At 42.1% G+C, this 16,732-nt stretch overlaps 1 protein-coding gene across 7 annotated transcripts in view; it reads right to left on the bottom strand.

Moving 5' to 3' along the window:
• Positions 1–16,732, bottom strand: part of LOC147101823 (histone-lysine N-methyltransferase EHMT1-like) — a 158,397-nt gene that overhangs the window by 91,731 nt on the left and 49,934 nt on the right. For all 7 annotated transcript variants that reach the window (XM_085965788.1, XM_085965793.1, XM_085965787.1 and 4 more), the window contains exons 2-3: positions 13,889–13,973; positions 12,100–12,716 (exon numbers count right to left, since the gene is read on the bottom strand). In XM_085965788.1, the coding sequence (XP_085821914.1) occupies positions 12,100–12,716; positions 13,889–13,973 (702 nt within the window). The remainder of the gene's footprint in view (positions 1–12,099; positions 12,717–13,888; positions 13,974–16,732) is intronic.

Raw genomic sequence — 16,732 nt, 5'->3', positions numbered from 1 at the left:
AAAGGTAATTGTTATGTTAATTGTTAATTTTGTATAAAAAAAAGTTCCCATTTCCACACACATTAAATAATATTTCTAAGTCATGAGTGGTATGGTTGGAAATACTTTCAGTCCAGTAACATTTCACCACAGGACCATCTAAAACTGACATAACCAATGGAAAATTTGATTGCTTTCACAAGTTACCAGTCAAATCAACTAAGTATATGTTAGTGAACACCTTGATCAAAAATGTCTTACTATTCAAGTTCATAGTACTGTACTGCTTATACTTAGTGTGGTCTGAAAAGGAAGCCTGTTAAACAGAGCTCGTGTAATTACGTCCCCCCCTAGAACACTGCCCAGGAACGCCTTTCATAAAACATTCTCTTTTCCCACTTCAATACTTACTTCCTCAACCTGTCCCCTTTGATGCTTTTTTATCGCATCTTATTGAAAGAAAATAACACACTAGAAATCAAGAAATAACGCACCACGAATGACTGCATGGCTTTCTGGTTCATTTGCATTAAATCCGATTCCCAACTCAATTTTTTTTACATTTTATCTTCACAGAAGAAAGCACATGAAAAGTTTTTTGATGCACCTTATTGCTGCCATTATTAACTGTGAGATTATGAACAACAAATTCCCAAGACTCTGACATCAATTTCATGTTAAAAGAAAGGACTTGCATTCATATAGCACCTTTCGTTACCTCAGGATGTCCCAAAGCACTTTACAGGCAATAAAGTACTTTTCAAGTGTAGTCACGGTTATAATGTAGGGAAATGCAGCAGCCAATTTTGCGCACAAGGTCCCACAAACAACAACAACATAAAGTACCAGATAATCGGTTTTGGTGCTGTTGGATGAGGGATAAATACTGGCCAGGACAACTAGGAGAACTCCCCTGCTGCTCTTCAAATAGTGCCTTGCAATCTTTTATGTTGACCTGTTCTTGTTGCCCAAATACACTGGGAACAACTAAAAGATGTCACTCCCTCGCCCTCTCCGGTCTCCTCATGCTACAACCCCAATTTAGGGCAGGCAGACAATTTGAATGTGGCCCTCTTCCAATACTGAACTTGGCTCGACTCCATGGAAGTTTAGGACAGAAACAGTGAGACTTGCCTGCCAGTTTGTTTTCACTCCCTGTCAGAGAGCATCAAGCTGCTGCTCAGCATATCCCTGAAGGTACGTCAGAGATTTACAACCTGCACTACCTGCACCCAAACACTGGACGCAAGACACAAGCCAATCTTCACCAATGATTCGAGTAGTTTTGCATTTGAAATTGGAAATATAAAATGAAGAAAAACTAAAACATCTTCATATTTCTCATATTAAACTTCAATATTGTCCAGCTTATATTTTAAACACTTGATTTTAGCTTCCCCTGGCAGTAACTGAACCCTACAGGGGTAATTTTCCAACATCACAGTCTAAGTGGGGAGCCTTGCCTGCCACTAGCAGCTATCGGAAATTCAGGCACACTATTTCCCGACCACTGAAGTAATGGTCGGGAATCACGCTCAACACGAGCTCCCAGCCGGTAAGGTTCCCTAACAAGACCACAAAGTTGGAAAATTACCTCTAATTCCAACACTGCTTTAACAAGATGGTGCAGGGTTTCAGAATCTGTCTTGTGGAAAGAAATTCAACTAGTAAAGTATGTCCAAGCAACAAGAAATTGTGCTATAAACTGACCCACAGTTTACCAGTTTCTTTCATCATTTCCCAACTTTTTAATGAAGACTTTTGTAACTTTGACTCTCAGACTGAATCTTGTGAGTTTAAGGTTGATGTAATCTTTCACCTGGTATTGCTAAAGTTTATTACATGGAAATTAGATACTGGGCAGTCACAAAATAGGAATTCCATCGAAGATACAAAGAATGTCACAAGCTCCTTATTGCTCAGCCGAGGATTTCCCCCACCGTGGTTGACAGAGCCATCGACTGAGTCTATCCCATTTCCCGTGCTTCTGCCCTCGCCCTTTTTCCCTCTCAGAATTCCCCTTGTCCTCACCTTCCACCCCACCAGCCTCCGCATGTGTCTTCCCCTCCCCATATTCCAAGAAGACTGCTCCCTCCATGACACCTGTATCACTCTTCCCTCACTCCTACCATCTGCTCTCTTTCTCCTGGCAATACTTGTCCCATTTACCTCCTCCCTCAGCACTATGCAGGACCACAAACACTCCTTCGGTGTGAGACAGCGATTTATATGCACGTCCTCCAACCTAGTATGCTGTATTCACTGTTCACGGTGTGGTCTTCTCTACATTGGGTAAACCAAACGCAGGTTAGGCGATCGTTTCCTGAACACCACCATTCTGTGCGTAAATGCAATCCCCGAGGTACCAGCTGCTTGCCATTTCCTTCCTCCGTCCCACTCTAACTGACAGAATCTCTGCCTTTGACTTTCTACATTGTTCCAGTGAAGCTGAAATGTAAGCTCAAGGAACAGCACCTCATCTTTTTACTGGTCACTTTACAGTCCTCTAGCCTCAACATTAACTTCAGACCTTCACTACAACTCCCATTTTATCTCTGGCAGACAGTGCTGCAAATATACAGGGGGTGTGCCTGTGTTTCAGAAGAGCATGAAACTACTGGTGGGGTGATCTGCACCCTTGGTGTCGAGCGTTTTTTTTTATCCTTCCACCAGACGCCTGGGCCACTGGAGCCTGCTCTGCTGTGCCATATTTTCATGCTTCCCTTTCCACCTATCCCCCTTTGGCTAGTTACACACTCTACATTTCAGATCTTTTATTACTATCATTGTGCCTCCTTTTGTCTCCTGCCAATATCATGTTTGCCATTTAATCATCTACTGTTCTCCACCCAAGCACTTCACAGGTGTTTCTATTTCTTTTCCCGTGTGTTTTTTCTTTTTCTTCCCCCTTTCCCTTGTTGTGTTCCTTTTAATCTATAATAGCTCCTCCTCCTGAGGAAGGCTTTTCAGGCCTGAAACGTCAGCGGGCTTCTGTTTTTCCACAGCTGCAGTCTGACCTGCTGAGTATTTCTAGATTTTTCAGTTTTTGTTTGCCGATTTCCAGCATCTACAGTATTTTATTGTTTTGTTCACAAGCTCCCCCATTGGTTTTGAGGTAAAAGCATTCTCTCTGAGCTATATACACACACATTACAAATGCCCATGATTCAAGATCTAGTCTGCATTGAAAAGGCTGATCTCCGCTGGGGCTACAATTCACCGCATTGTACCTGGGTTAGGCAAGAGGGAAAATTGCAGCACTCCTGATCCCTCACGAGTGAGGATGGATGCAGAGTGGGGATAAGATCAGGCTAGTTTTCATGTCTTCCAGTCAAACACTCATTGCCACGATTCACAAATGAGTAAGATGCACTTGGGCAAGGTACTGCAGAATGGCCATCGTCCAAATTGTAGGCCAGTAAAAAAAAAGTCAATCCCTTCAGGAAAGGAGCATCAAATTAGAAAGAGAAAAAAAAGTCAAGAACCATTACACTGGAGCATAGCTAATGAAGGTTAAAGAGAATTCTACAATCGAATCCAAAATACCTACTAAAAAATAAAATCCGTTCTCGGATCGCTGGAAAAGCTGCTTTTATTGCTCTTCCCTAGTTGCCCGAATGCTTTGCAGCAATTTAGTGACTTCAGAGGGCATTCAGAATCAACAATGTTGCATGGCATCAAAATCACGTCAGCAGCTTTCCTTTCCCTGAAGGGCAGTCGTAAAATAGCTGGACTTATAGGACAATCCAACTAATCCAAAAGTTCTCAAATTTATTGAATTCAACTTCACAATTTGCCATGGTGAGATTGGAGTTCGTCAACCTCTGGAATGCGGGTCCAGTACCATAATCACTATACTACTTGTAGGGTTTAAATACGATATAACGCAGATGTTATTCATTAACACAGGTAGTTTCTTTCTGGAGAAAGAGGACATTGCTGCTGATGACTGTCCATAAAAGGAAATCAGCATCAACATGGTATCTTCTTCCAGTTAGAAAATGAAACACACTCTTTACAAGAATGATATTTAATACAAAAACTGATGGGAAGGAGCGTAGCATTTTAGTCTTGTAATTTTCAGTGTTTAAGACATTTATATTTAGTTATGAGGTGACAACTTGGCTAATATTGATGGGGAAGGTCAAAACACAGAACTATGAATGTAATAGTCAAATATTTCACATGTGGAACAGTTTTCTGTGAAAGATACTGAAACAAAACATGACTGCTTGTCAACTGATTACTTCAGGATAATATAGAAATATTGACTTTATAAACACAAATTTTCTAGTTAGCTTTTGAAACAAAGGCACTTAATTTTCCTACTATAGTTTTCTGCATAAGAAACTTAACCTCAATCTCAAGAGAACGAGTAAACAATAATCTCCCAGCAACGGCAATTAGTAGCACAAAAAAGGTGGCACTTGCACTTTGACAACAATTTCTTCTGTGAAGATGAAATGGCAAAATGCAACGACTGCTGGGATTTGGGTATTGTATTTGGACTGGGAAGGAGAAGGAGCAGTTCACAAATACATAGATATTGGAGGTCACAACTCCAACGTATTGCGTGTTATGTTGCTAATTGCACAAAATGACTTCAATACAGAGGTAAAATGCTCCAGATATGGATAAAGGCCTACTCACCGGATACTGTTGGAATATAATTAGCTCAGGAGTGGCCAATTCAGTGATTCACCTTTTATTTAAATCTGCATATATTCTGGCAATATAACTGTGCAGATATCAGCATTCGAGCAGCCCGGTAAAGCCAAGCAGAATCTGAATCAGTCACCGAATTCTTTACCGGGCTCTTGTAGAAAACCAATTATCATAATCCATAAGCCAACCGAATCAAATGATAACAGATGTGTGTGCTATAGGTGCTTTAAAATAAAAGTCCAAAACACAATCCAGAAAATAGAAGGTTTTTTTTCCTCGTTACACTGAACATTGCCTTTGCCTGCATATTTCAGTCTCCAATATCATGTCTACAAATGCAGAAATTTGACATATTTTGACAGGCTTAAGCATATCTGGTATATAACAGGTTTAGCTATCACCACCAGATCCGTCTGGATCACATCAAATGCTGTTGGGCCTCCCACACCTCTGGCAAAATGGCTCACTGCTCCAGGATCACCCAGAGAACAGAAAGAACCCCTGGCTTCTCTTCTTCACTCCCAACTGTCTCTGTAAACCCCTCTCCTCTGCCACTTCCACCCACACCTCCAACAACAAATAAAAGCTCGTGGACTCCTTCTTAGAGACCATCTGTTTAGCTGCTTCTGCCTCTTCCCCTGCCCATCAAGCCGAACCTCCCGACTTCCTCTTGCTCCAGCTCTGAACCCGCATCTGTATCCAGTTTCTCTCCAATCTCCCCGCATGCCCTCTCTGACCTCATCTTGTCCATGAGGCCATCTCTTGTTCACTTGACCCCATTCCCACTAAACTGAACATCCAACTTCCCTTTCAGGCCCGCACACTAGCTGACATTATAAACCGCTCCCTCTCCTCAAAAAACCTACAATGAGCCCTGTCCTTGCAAACTAGCGCATGATCTGGAACCTCCCTTTTCTCACCAAGCTCCTTGAAAGTTTTGTTGCATCCCAAATTTGTGCCCCTCTTTCCCGTAACTCCATGTCTGAATCTCTCCAATCAGGTGCCCAGCCCTGCCATGGCACTGAAAAGGCCCTAATCAAAGTCACAAATGATATCCTCTATGACTGTGGTATACCATCATTCCTTGTTCTCGACATCTTTTGACAGCCTTCGATACCACTGACCACACTATCCTTCTCCAACACCTTTTGTCCGTTGTCCAGCTCAGTGGGACTCTCCTTGCTTATGCAATTAAAGGCAAAGCATCTCCAGCAATGACTTCTCTTCCCATCTCCACATTGTTGGCTCTAGAATCCCACAAGGATCTACCCTTGGCCCCCTCCTCTTCCTTATCCACATACTGCCTCTTGGTGACATCATCCAGACACATTGGGTCAGGTTTCCCAAGTACAGGAAACTTTCGATTAACCGGCCCCTAAATAACCGGAACGCTCTATCCACCGGCAAAATTCAGGAGTCGGTTCAGGTAACTTTTTTTTACTTTTATTACTTTTTTTTACTCCATTTGTTGCTGTGCAAGGGTGTAGCTGAAGCTGTTGCTAAGCTACAGAGACGCTTGCAACTTGTGCCGATTGTTCTAAAGCTGTTCATAGAGTCATAGAGTTATACAGCACAGAAAGCGGCCCATCGCGTCCGCGCTGGCCATCCAGCCCTGTCTAATCTAATCCCATTTTCCAGCATTTGGTCCGTAGTCTTGTATGCTATGGCCTTTCAAGTGCTCATCCAAATGTTTCTTGAATGTTGAGGGTTCCTGCCTCTACCACCCTTTCAGGCAGTGAGTTCCAGATTCCAACCACCCTCTGGGTGAAAAAGTTTTTCCTCAAATCCCCTCTAAACCTCCTGCCCCTTACCTTGAATCTATGCCCCCTTGTTATTGACCCCTCTACTAAGGGGAAAAGTTCCTTTCTATCTACCCTATCTATGCCCCTCATAATTTTGTACACCTCAATCAGGTCCCCCCTCAGCCTTCTCTGCTCCAAAGAAAACAACCCCAGCCTGTCCAGTCTCTCTTCATAGCTGAAGCGCTCCAGCCCAGGTAACATCCTGGTAAATCTCCTCTGCACCCTCTCCAAAGCAATCACATCCTTCCTATAGTGTGGCGACCAGAACTGCACACAGTACTCCAGCTGTGGCCTTACCAGCATTTTGTACAGCTCCATCATAACCTCCCTGCTCTTATATTCTATGCCTCAGCTAATGAAGGCAAGTATCCCATATGCCTTTTTAACCACCTTATCCACCTGTTCTGCTGCCTTCAGGGATCTATGTACATGCACACCAAGGTCCCTCTGATCCTCTGTCTTTCCTAGGGTCTTACATAGAAACATAGAAGATAGGAGCAGGAGTAGGCCATTCGGCCCTTCGAGCCTGCTCCGCCATTCAATGAGATCATGGCTGATCATCCAAATTCAGTACCCTGTCCCTGCCTTCGCCCCATATCCCTTGATCCCTTTAGCCTTAAGAAATATATCCAATTCTTTCTTGAATATATTTAATGAACTGGCCTCCACCGCCCTCTGTGGCAAAGAATTCCACAGGTTCACCACTCGCTGGGTGAAGAAATTCCTCTTCATTTCAGTCCTAAATGGCTTACCCCTTATCCTTAGACTATGACCTCTGGTTCTGGACTCCCCGGCCATCAGAAACATCCTTCCTGCATCTAGTCTGTACAGACCTGACAGAATTTTATAGGTTTCGATGAGATCCCCTCTCAATCTTCTAAACTCCAGTGAGTATAAGCCCAATCAACACAATCTCCCCTCATACGTCATTCCTGCCATCCCAGGTATCAGCCTGGTGAATCTTCGCTGCACTCCTTCCATGGCAAGAACGTCCTTCCTCAGGTAAAGCGACCAAAACTGCACACAATACTCAAGGTGCGGTCTCACCAAGGCCCTGTACAACTGTAGCAAAACATCCTTGTTCCTGTACTCGAACCCTCTTGCTACGAAGGCCAACATACCATTTGCCTTCTTAACTGCCTGCTGCACCTGCATGCTTACCTTCAGCGACTGGTGCACAATAACACCCAGGTCTCTTTGCACTTCCCCTTCTCCCAATCTAGTGCCATTCAAATAATAATCTGCCTTCCTGTTTTTGCCACTAAAGTGGATAACCTCACATTTATCTACATTATTATAGTGCATTTGCCATGTTTCTGCCCAATCACCCAACCTGTCCAAATCGTACTGGAGTTTCACGACATCCTCCTCACAGCTTACCCTCCCACCCAGCTTTATGCCGTCTGCAAATTTGGAGATATTACATCCAATTCCCTCGTCTAGATCATTAATATATATTGTGAACAGCTGGGGTCCTAGGACCGATCCTTGCGGTACCCCACTAGTCACTGCCTGCCACTCGGAAAACGACCCGTTTATTCCAACTCTTTGCTTTCTGTCCGCCAACCAGTTCTCTATCCAAGTCAATACCTTGCCCCCAAATCCCATGTGCCTTAATTTTGCACGCTAATCTCTTATGTGGAACCTTATCGAAAGCCTTCTGAAAGTCCAAATACACCACATCCACTGGTTCTCCTTTATCTATTTTACCAGTTACATACCATTCATTGTGTATTCCCTTGCCTTGTTAGTCCGTCCAAAATGCATCACCTCACACTTTTCAGGGTTAAATTCCATTTGCCACTGTTCCGCCCATCTGACCAACCCATCTATATCGTCCTGTAGCCTGAGGCTTCCCTCCTCGCTATTTACCACCCCACCAATTTTCGTGTCATCTGCGAACTTACTGATCATACCTTTTACATTCACATCCAAATCATTAATATAGACCACAAACAGCAAAGGACCCAGCACCGATCCCTGCGGTACCCCACTGGACACAGGCTTCCAGTCACAAAAACAACCTTCCACCATCACCCTCTGCCTTCTGCCACTAAGCCAGTTTTGGATCCAATGTGCCAAGGCACCCTGGATCCCATGGGCTCTTACCTTCCTGACCAGTCTCCTATGCGGGACTTTATCAAAAGCCTTACTGAAATCCATGTAAACCACATCCACTGCACTACCCTCATCCACGCAAGTCACCCCCTCGAAAAATTCAATCAAATTGGTCAGACATGATCTTCCCTTGACAAAGCCATGCTGGCTATCCCTAATTAATCCTTGCCTCTCCAAGTGGAGACTAATTCTGTCCCTCAGAATTTTTTCCAATAATTTCCCTACCACTGATGCTAGGCTCACTGGCCTGTAATTCCCTGGTTTATCCCTACTACCCTTCTTGAATAATGGTACTACGTTAGCTGTTCTCCAGTCTTCTGGCACATCCCCTGCGGCCAGAGAGGTTCTGAAAATTTGTGTCAGAGCCCCTGCAATCTCCTCCTTTGCCTCACATAGTAGCCTGGGATACATCTCGTCCAGGCCTGGGGATTTATCCACTTTTAAGCCTGCTAAAACCGCTAGTACCTCCTCCCTCTCGATGCTAATATGTTCAAGTATATCACAGTTCCCCTGCCCGATTTCTATGTCCACATCGTCCTTCTCCATAGTGAACATAGATGCAAAAAATTAATTTAAAACCCCACCTACATCTTCTGGCTCTACACACAGCTTGCCACTTTGGTCCCTAATGGGCCCTACTCTTTCCCTAGTTATCCTCTTGCCCTTAATATACTTATAAAACACCGTAGGATTTTCCTTTATTTTGCTCGCCGGTGTTATTTCATGGCCCCGCCTTGCTCTCCTAATTTCTTTTTTAAGTACCCCCCTGCACTTTTTATACTCCTCTGGGGCTTCCTCTGTCTTTAGTCCTTTGTATCTGCCAAAAGCCCCCCTTTTTTTCCTAATCCATTCTCGTATATCCCATGACATCCAAGGTTCCCTGGGCTTGTTGGTCCCACCCTTGACCTTTACGGGAACATGTTGCCATTGTACTCTCTCAATTTCCTTTCTGAAAGACTCCCATTGCTCCGATGTGGATTTTCCTTCAAGTAGCTGATCCCAGTCCACATTGGCCAGATCCTGCCTTATCATATTAAAATCGGCCTTCCCCCAATTTAGAACCTTTATTTCCGGTCCATCCTTGTCCTTTTCCATGACTACCTTAAATCTCACCGAATTATGGTCACTGTCACCAAAGTGCTCACCTACTAACACTTCTACCACTTGCCCGGCCACATTCCCTAGAATTAGGTCCAGTACCGCCCCCTCTCTTGTAGGACTTTCTACATGCTGGCTTAAAAAGCTCTCCTGGATGCACTTCAAGAATTCTGCACCCTCTAAGCCTTTTACACTCTTGACTATCCCAGTTAATATTGGGGAAGTTGAAATCCCCCACTATTACCCTATTATTTGCACACTTCTGAGATTTGCCTACATATCTGTTCCTCTTTCTCCCCCTGACTGTTTGGGGGCCTATAGTACACTCCCAGCAAAGTGCTTGCCCCCTTTTTGTTTTTAAGTTCAACCCATATGGCCTCATTAGAGGAACCTGTTAATATATCATCCCTCCTTACAGCAGTAATTGACTCCTTAATTAATGTTGTGACACCCCCTCCTCTTTTACCCCCCTCCCCTTTGTCTCGCCTGAAGATTCTGTACCCCGGAATATTGAGCTGCCAGTCTTGCCCCTCCCTCAACCATGACTCCGTGATAGCAACAATATCATACTCCCATGTGTTCATCAACAACTTCAGTTCATCCACCTTATTCGCAAGACTCCTTGCATTAAAATAAATGCCATTCAGCCTTGCCCTACTCCCTTGTGCCGTTACATATTTGCTCTGCCTTCCAGTCTAACTCGTTTTTTCCTCTATATTTGGCTGTACATCACCCCCTATTATAGCTCCACTCTGTATCCCATCCCCCTGCCAAGTTAGTTTAAACCCCCCCGGAACAGTGCTAGCAAACCTCCCCGCAAGGATATTTGTCCCGTTCTGGATCAGGTGCAACCCGTCCGACTTGTACAAGTCCCACCTTCCCCAGAAGCAGACCCAGTAATCCAGGAAGCTAAAGCCCTCCCTCCTGCACCAACTCTTCAGCCACGCATTCATCTGCTCTATCCTCCTATTCCTATACTCACTAGCACGTGGCACCGGGAGTAATCCAGAGATTACAACCTTTGAGGTCCTGCTCTTTAATCTGCTACCTAGCTCTCTAAATTCTTGCTGCAGGACCTCATCCCTCTTGCTACCCATGTCGTTGGTCCCAATGTGAACCACGACCTCTGACTGTTCACCCTCCCCTTTCAGAATGCCCTGCAGCCGTTCAGTGACATCCTTGACCCTGGCACCAGGGAGGCAACAAACCATCCTGGAGTCACGTCTACAGCCACAGAAACGCCTATCTGTTCCCCTTACGATAGAATCCCCTACCACTATTGCTCTCCCACTCTTTTTCCTCCCTTCCTGAGCAGCAGAAGCAACCGGGTTTGTTGCTTTATACGGAGCTCTGAGCTCCGTATCTTTTACTATAACATTCGGTTATCCGGAATTGTTGATGAACCGGCAACACGTCGGTCCCGTCCGTGCCGGATACCAGAAAGTTTCCTGTACACAGATGACACCCAGCTCTACCCCACACTCGAGGCAGTCCACGCTCTGGAATACCTTCCCTAAAGCTCTCGGTCTCCCTGCCTCCCTCTACTCTTTTAAGACCCTCCTTAAAACCTACCTCTTTGGCCAAGCTTTTACTCACCCCTCCTACTATCTCTTCTGTTGGCTCAATGTCCATATTTGTCTGACTGTGCTTCTGTGAAGTGCCTCGGGACTTTTTCTTTTACATTAAAAGGTGCTATATAACCTGTTGTTTTTGACGTCATGTCTTCACATCCTATTCCTGTGTTGCATTCCAATTTAAGTTTTGAAAAAGTTGTCATACATAAAAGTTTAGAACTCATTACTGGCATTTTTTATTCATTCTTCCAACTTTTAAGATGATCAATCCCAGACTTCTAAGAATTTCACACAGGTCCTTGGAGTTACCTGAATTTGGCTCATTACTTGCATTGTTTAGCTGACAATAAAATACCAGGTTTAAAAAACAACCATTAAGTACTGTAAAACAGGCTACCAGGTTAATTTCAGAAATTTGAAATTCTCCAGCAAATTTTCTCCATAAAAATATATTTCAGTAAGGTATTTAGCATCTCAATTTTGGATGATTTCTGTGAACATTACTAAACCACATTGGTGGCTTAGGAGGATAACCACTTGCTCATTACTTGATTGACGTTAAAATCCAGTGCAGCCAGTTTATGGGGGTTCATTGTTGGAGCTTTAAAATTACTACATTGATATCAAGGTGAATCTTACTAAAGATTCTAAATGGCTTTAGACTATGGATCTGTGTTATGCATAATTAGGTCTTTTTCTGTAAAGCCAGAGGTCACATTTTTCCACAAAAGTAAGCAATTCCCTTATCAATCCTTAGTAAGACATTCTGTGTTTCAAGCAATTTCTTCCAAATTTGGATTAATTTGTGCAAAATCGTAACCAGTATCAGTAAGTTGCTTTTTGAAGTTTGAAGAGTTTCTCACCTGATTTGAGTTAAGTTTAGGCAGAGTCTTCCTTGCTCTGTGAATCTTGACCTCAGCATTGAGGCCTTGAGAGAGTTTTTTCGCCTGAGATGTATTTTCTTCTGGGTTTTCTTCTCCTGATTTGGCTGATGCCACATTAAGCGGTTTCATGGCTTGGTTTTGCAGAACTTCAGCAGCTATCACTGCACTTAAGCTTTTTACCTTGTTAACTCCTCCAGCCTTGCTCGGAGATGAAGGAAGTGTTTTGGCAGCATGACCAATTAGAGGAGTAGTTCCGGTCTGTACCTGCGGTAAGGGTTTACTATTTAAAACAAATCCATTACTTCCCGTCACAGACGTTAGTGTCAAATCATCTGAATTCATATGATTACTTGCTTTAACAGTCTTATTGTCTTCTCCTAATATTCCATTTTCATTTATCTGCTTTAGTTCATTTAAATCCTGCAATGCTGTTTTCACAGTGTCCTGAGTGTTTTTAATTGACGTTTGATGATTCTTTGTTGAAGATGCTTCTTCACTCTTCCCACAAGAACCATTGGTTTCACCATCTGCAAACATCTCACAAGCTTCCAGTGGCTTCTCTGTGGCACTCAAATTAGCAGCTGTGAGGTCACTTCCTGTAGAAGAGGTCACAACAGCTTTATTACTTCCCCCTCACAAAAAAAGTATGTGGACAAACTGAAGGAAGAATTGCAGGCAATGGCAAGCATTCAAAAATGCTAAATATGTGCAAGAGATTTTTTTGGTCCAAGTCAAGAATAAATAGCAAATAAACATAATTTTGGAAAAGCTTTTCTTTTTTATGCAGATATTAAATTTTGATCTTGCAAGAAGGTAGCTTATCATCAGAAATACTCCTCTGCAGATTCCTCCCCTTGGTTCTTTTAATGAAAACTTGTAAGGTTTCACCTCGTCAAAAACAATGAATGGCACTGAAATCGGCTAGGGGGCGCACCAAGTCTTACTGTGACATGATGTTACCGAATCAGTTGTGTTGGTGCTTGGAAACCACTTTATACAAAACTTCCATTATGCTAAATTTAAAAAGTCACACAAGAGTACTGGAATGTGCAAGGACTAGTCTACATTAATATGTGCCAAATAATTGCACAAACTTCCATTTTAAATTAATACAAATCCCAGTGATTGAAAATAAAAGAGTCTTTGTACAATTACATTTTGGAAAGGTTTACTATGAGCAATATATAACCAGATTGATTATTAGAGGGCAGCATTATTAGGAGGACAGGAAAATACAGAATAGTTTTTCCCAGACTGGTAAATTAATGCACAAAAAAAATTACAGCACTTGATGTTAGCTGTCCAATGTCCTACAATCATGAATCATAAGATATCAACTCAATTTCACAAACAAGTGTTTCACTAAAAAGGTTATCTTCAATCTGCTAAACATCTGTTTGAATGAGTGAGATTTGGTGTATTTCAATCATAATTTCTTCTTTTTAAGAGGAGCCTAAAAGTAGTATCTGTTTGCCCAACAATTACACGGACATTACACTGCAACAGTTTTACTTCTAAATCAACCGCTAAGACACACTTTTCCATCCTATGTGGCTTAATTTAAACTCAATAGTTTTCTATGAACTAAATCTATCGGCGATCTTAACTGGAAATCAAAATCTGCGTTTGTATGCAGTGTGCTAGTTTCACAGCAAATACTTCAAGTGCACTATGAACTATAAGGTCTTCATGGCATTGCAATGGTTTGTTTAAACTATGTATTCAAAAAATAGCCAAGCTCCAAGTCTGAGCTTGTCTTTTTATTCACCTTTGTCTTCAGTAGTGGATAGTTCCTTTGCTACTTCCCGCTTCCGGTCTTCTATAGCAGTGTCTGCCCCGGTCATACCTGCAGACTGAAGTACAAATAGGATTACTATAGTTTATAGATTTACTTGACCACAACATACTTGGTTCTTAAATAGGTTGAATTGGTAGTTTATTATTCTCCACTTACTCCCTTCCTTCTACATAGGTCAAGTACATAATTTCTAATTTGTGCAATTTGAAAATTATCAGTAACCAATGAAAACTCGTATTAGTTGAGCTTTCACCCAATCAGTTCACTGTCAGCGATTCTACTGGCTTATGAAATCACTCCTTTTATAATAAAGGTCAATTTCACAAACATGCAGGTAGAAGAAAACATGGTCTTCTGCTAACCCCAGACTACTCGCACCTTCCCAAGCAACAAATCACTTCCCCTCAACTTTGTCATGGTGCGAGAATTAGCTTAAACAAAAATCACAAATTAGGTGGAAAAACATCCAGGAACATATGCAAGCAGGAAGAGTACATATACACACTCGCACCATGCCTGTGCATGCATGAAACGCACACATTCTACATAACAGCAATGTTTGACTGGCATAACTCATTAGCATACAATGCAACATTGTGTTGAAAAAAACATTTGTAGCAAGAAAGAGTTTCCACCATGCTTGGGGCTATGTAAAACAAAACAGAAAGATAATGGATTAGAAAGTGCGAAACTGCATTCATCAAGATCTAGTGAAACACTTCAGAGGTTCAGACTGAAGGGCCCAGTCCACTATTAGAAGAGCTTCTGCTCGAATTCAGGTTAATAGGAGTTTATGGTTACAGGAAACTTTGATATATCCGGCACCGACGGGACCGAGCTGTTGCCGTCCCATCAAAACTGCCGGACAAACCAGCGGTAATGCTGAAACATATGGAGGTTTTGAGCTCCGTATCTGGCAACAAACCCTGTTGCTTAGCAACAGCTTCTAAACAGTCAGGCGTACCTTGCTGAAGCTGTTGCTAAGCTACAGAGACGCTTGCGAGACCTTGCAGAGCCTGACTGGTGGAAAAAAAAGCAACAAAAAGAAAAAAAACTAACGAAACAGCTCCTGATTTTTGCCGGTGGCTCGAGCATTCCAGACAGTTAACCTCCGGATAAACCAAAGTTTCCTGAACAAGTTTGTGTTACTCCAAAAGCAGCTGGGTGATTTATAAACAACTTGGTACTCTGAAGAGGTAAATAAGGAACAGCAAGAGCAATCAACAGACCATTTATTGAGGTACTTAATATAGGTAGTCACTGCTCCACTGATGATGAAAAAGAACCAGAAGTTTAATTTTGTTGTGTACAAGCCACCTTAATGTCTTGGGTTGAGGGAATTTCTTATGAACACATCAAATATATAAATGTCATTATTTATAATGTGAGGAAAAGTGAAGCCATCAGTGTATAGAAATTTGCATATAAAAATATATTGACAATCCCACTAATCGTGAAATTATCTTTCGAAGAGATGGCACCTGACATGTCAAAACGAATGTTTCCATAAAATTCCGAGGTTCAGACATACACGACGGTCAGCAATGGAGAAGATCCAAGCGGTGGGAACTGTACTCAATGGGCTCTACATTGACCTGCATTACAAGCCTATCTGCCCATCCTGCTGCCTTCTAGTCTTTTACAATCTTTGCCAAAATTTGCCATAATCTCTAATTTGGTCCCCATCAGCAAATTTGGAATTTATTCCCTCAATTTCTAAGTCCACATCATGAACGTATATAGCAAGAAGAGTGGTTCCAATAAAAACCTCTAAGGAACACTGCCCATTACACTTTTCTATTTCAGAAAACATCCTTTCATTCAATAACTGTGGTTTGCTGCTCTCCAAACATCTCTTTTCATAGAACCACATCTCCCTTAATTCCAGGTGACATTTTCTTTGTCGCAAGTCATTTGTAGTGCAGCACCTCATTTCTAAAAAAAAAAATCAATATAAACCACATCCACAGCAGTTCCTTTATCCTGTTTCTAAAAAAGAATTCCAGAAAGTTGGTCAAACATATCTTTTCTTTTAGAATATGCCAAATCTGATTAACTTCTCTCCAAATGCATATTAATTTCATCCTGTATTATAGACTCTAGTAGCTTTTTGATAACTGAATTAAGATTAACTGGCCGATAATTTCCTGTTTTATCGCAGTCTCCTTTTGTGGGGAGTAACATTTGCCAACCTCCAGTCCTCTGGCATCAATTTCTTTTCCACCAAATTTTGGGAAGTTATGGTTGAAGTCCCGATTATTTCCTCCCTAACCTCCCTCAGGATCGTTGGATGCAAACAGCCTGGTCCTGATGATTTGTCTATCTTTGTTTTCAGTAACTTCTTCAGCAGCATCTTTCTTTGAAAAATAAGTACTTATTTGTATTTCTGCCATTCTCTCACTCACTATTACAAGCTTGCACTATTCATCAGCTTACTAATGTGTCTGTAGAAAGTCTTATTACTCGATATATTTTGCTAATTTTCTCTTTTGTGCTCTTTCCATCTTTAGGTAGCTTTCCTCTGTTCTTTAGCTTTATCGCTCTGTAAGCACTAAATGCATCCTTTTTTTTAAGTTTCAAATTTCATTTAATCTCCATATTCATCCAAAGAACCCAGCCCTCGATATGCTCCCTTTTTTCCTTACAGGAATATATTGGATTTATTCCCTCTCAATCTGCTGCTTCAATGTTTCCTATTGTTGACCTACAGTAACATTTACTAACTGTTCCTTCAATTTAATCTAGGAAAGGTTTTATGGATTCTACAAGGCGAAAGAGCTAGCCCAACCACTTACAAATACAACTTACCTATTG

This window comes from Somniosus microcephalus, chromosome 23 (assembly GCF_052327205.1).
Source record: "Somniosus microcephalus isolate GS21.2 chromosome 23, FLI_Smic_1.0, whole genome shotgun sequence".
Lineage (NCBI taxonomy): Eukaryota > Metazoa > Chordata > Chondrichthyes > Squaliformes > Somniosidae > Somniosus > Somniosus microcephalus.
Note: the sequence above shows the minus strand (reverse complement) of the source record. Positions and strands in the feature narration are given on the sequence as shown.